This window comes from Perca flavescens, chromosome 6 (genome assembly GCF_004354835.1).
Source record: "Perca flavescens isolate YP-PL-M2 chromosome 6, PFLA_1.0, whole genome shotgun sequence".
Classification (NCBI taxonomy): Eukaryota; Metazoa; Chordata; class Actinopteri; order Perciformes; family Percidae; genus Perca; species Perca flavescens.
The window spans coordinates 3191741-3194808 of record NC_041336.1 but is presented as its reverse complement, the minus strand read 5'-3'; the positions used below and the strand labels follow the sequence as shown (position 1 = coordinate 3194808).

The following is a 3068-nucleotide window of genomic DNA, read 5'->3' as shown; positions in this document are numbered from 1 at the left end:
TGTTAAAGACTGAAAAGGTGTTAAATAAAGACTGAAAAGGTGTTAAATGAAAGGTGTTAAAGACTGAAAAGGTGTTAAATAAAGACTGAAAAGGTGTTAAAGACTGAAAAGGTGTTAAAGACTGAAAAGGTGTTAAATAAAGACTGAAAAGGTGTTAAAGACTGAAAAGGTGTTAAATAAAGACTGAAAAGGTGTTAAATAAAGACTGAAAAGGTGTTAAATAAAGACTGAAAAGGTGTTAAAAAAGAAAAAGGTGTTAAAGACTGAAAAGGTGTTAAATAAAGACTGAAAAGGTGTTAAATAAAGACTGAAAAGGTGTTAAATAAAGACTGAAAAGGTGTTAAATAAAGACTGAAAAGGTGTTAAATAAAGACTGAAAAGGTGTTAAATAAAGACTGAAAAGGTGTTAAAGACTGAAAAGGTGTTAAAGACTGAAAAGGTTAAATAAAGACTGAAAAGGTGTTAAAGACTGAAAAGGTGTTAAAGACTGAAAAGGTGTTAAATAAAGACTGAAAAGGTGTTAAAGACTGAAAAGGTGTTAAAGACTGAAAAGGTGTTAAATAAAGACTGAAAAGGTGTTAAATAAAGACTGAAAAGGTGTTAAATAAAGACTGAAAAGGTGTTAAATAAAGACTGAAAAGGTGTTAAATAAAGACTGAAAAGGTGTTAAATAAAGACTGAAAAGGTGTTAAATAAAGACTGAAAAGGTGTTAAATAAAGACTGAAAAGGTGTTAAATAAAGACTAAATAAAGACTGAAAAGGTGTTAAATAAAGACTGAAAAGGTGTTAAATGAAAGGTGTTAAATAAAGACTGAAAAGGTGTTAAATGAAAAGACTGAAAAGGTGTTAAAAAGACTGAAAAGGTGTTAAATAAAGACTGAAAAGGTGTTAAATAAAGACTGAAAAGGTGTTAAATAAAGACTGAAAAGGTGTTAAATAAAGACTGAACAGGTGTTAAATAAAGACTGAACAGGTGTTAAAGACTGAACAGGTGTTAAAGACTGAACAGGTGTTAAATAAAGACTGAAAAGGTTTTAAAGACTGAACAGGTGTTAAATGAAAGAGGTGTTAAATAAAGAAAAAGGTTTTAAAAGACTGAACAGGTGTTAAAGACTGAACAGGTGTTAAATAAAGACTGAAAAGGTGTTAAAGACTGAACAGGTGTTAAAGACTGAACAGGTGTTAAATAAAGACTGAACAGGTGTTAAAGACTGAACAGGTGTTAAATAAAGACTGAACAGGTGTTAAAGACTGAACAGGTGAGGCTACCTGCAGCAGCTCTGGCCGGTCCACTGTCCACGCTGCCTCCATGGCCCGAGTACCTGCAGTCTGGAGGAGCCCAGCCCACCTCACAGTGACAGTTCTTATTACTGTTACACACCTGGAACACACACACACACACACACACACACACACACACACACACACACACACACACACACACACACACACACACACACACACAGTTCTTATTACTGTTACACACCTGGAACACACACAGCACAGACCACTGACTTCCACAACTCCCATCACCACTGTACAAACTTCTAGGGCTGCTAAAAAAAAAGAAAGAAAATCACCAAACTCCACCAGACTCCATGTAAATAATCAGGACTTTTAGCGTGTATAGAGCCAGCATATCTCCACCAGACTCCATGTAAATAATCAGGACTTTTAGCGTGTATAGAGCCAGCATATCTCCACCAGACTCCATGTAAATAATCAGGACTTTTAGCGTGTATAGAGCCAGCATATCTCCACCAGACTCCATGTAAATAATCAGGACTTTTAGCGTGTATAGAGCCAGCATATCTCCACCAGACTCCATGTAAATAATCAGGACTTTTAAGCGTGTATAGAGCCAGCATATCTCCACCAGACTCCATGTAAATAATCAGGACTTTTAGCGTGTATAGAGCCAGCATATCTCCACCAGACTCCATGTAAATAATCAGGACTTTTAGCGTGTATAGAGCCAGCATATCTCCACCAGACTCCATGTAAATAATCAGGACTTTTAAGCGTGTATAGAGCCAGCATATCTCCACCAGACTCCATGTAAATAATCAGGACTTTTAGCGTGTATAGAGCCAGTATATCTCCACCAGACACCATGTAAATAATCAGGACTTTTAGCGTGTATAGAGCCTGCATATCTCCACATGTAAATGGGTGAATTAAGGGTTTATTTCAACCAAACCAGAGTGGTGATTGTTCTAACAGTGGAAAGATGAACCAAGATGACTTTTTATAGTTTAATTTAGTTTCTGTCCACTTTGAATGAAGTGTGTTTTACAATGATAAAAGTCCTGATTATTTACATGGAGTCTGGTGGGTTTAGCGCTAGCAACTTCAGAGCTGTTTCTAGTTAAACAGAAAGGTCTCAAAGAGGTTTTAAAAGGTCTATCTCTGTAGGGATCCATCCCATAATGTTGTCAGACACTTAGAATAATAATCTGAGTCTGTCAGCGGCAACAACAGAACTTTTAGTGGACGCAAAGGTTGAACATTTGCCCGTTAACATTACTTTGCAGCTTGTTTTGTCACTTGGTCACAAAATTATGGGAAAGTAGTGTTCAGGTTGAAAAGAATTACTTTCACATTACACGCACAAACAGGCCCGAAATCCACACCCATGCAAACAGGACCTATGCACATGGATTAAAGGGAGAGATGTACTACCTGCGACCCAAAAAGTTCACACCTTGTTGCCAAAGTATGAAAGTGTTCGGGTCTCTCTAGACATGAGCTGGTCCTCCACTCACCCCGTGTCCGTTACACTTCCTGCGACACTCATCCACCCCGAACACTGACACATCCTGGCACTTCTGGTTCAAACACGCCTAGAAACACACAAACACTTTCATTTATTTATTAAAAGACACACACAAACATTCACACATACAGAAACAAATATACTGTATATATATATATACACACCACACACAGACATACATACACACACACAAACACACACGCACATATACAACATGCAAACACACACACACACACACACACATACACATACAGAAACACATACAGTACAGGCCAAAAGTTTGGACACACC

The 3068-nt window shown here is 37.3% G+C and overlaps 1 protein-coding gene across 1 annotated transcript in view; it reads right to left on the bottom strand.

Moving 5' to 3' along the window:
- The window catches only part of adam15 (ADAM metallopeptidase domain 15), a 76974-nt gene that overhangs the window by 6189 nt on the left and 67717 nt on the right, over positions 1–3068 (bottom strand). The window contains exons 17-18 of the mRNA XM_028579806.1: positions 2767–2844; positions 1271–1382 (exon numbers count right to left, since the gene is read on the bottom strand). Coding sequence (XP_028435607.1) covers positions 1271–1382; positions 2767–2844 — 190 coding nt within the window. The remainder of the gene's footprint in view (positions 1–1270; positions 1383–2766; positions 2845–3068) is intronic.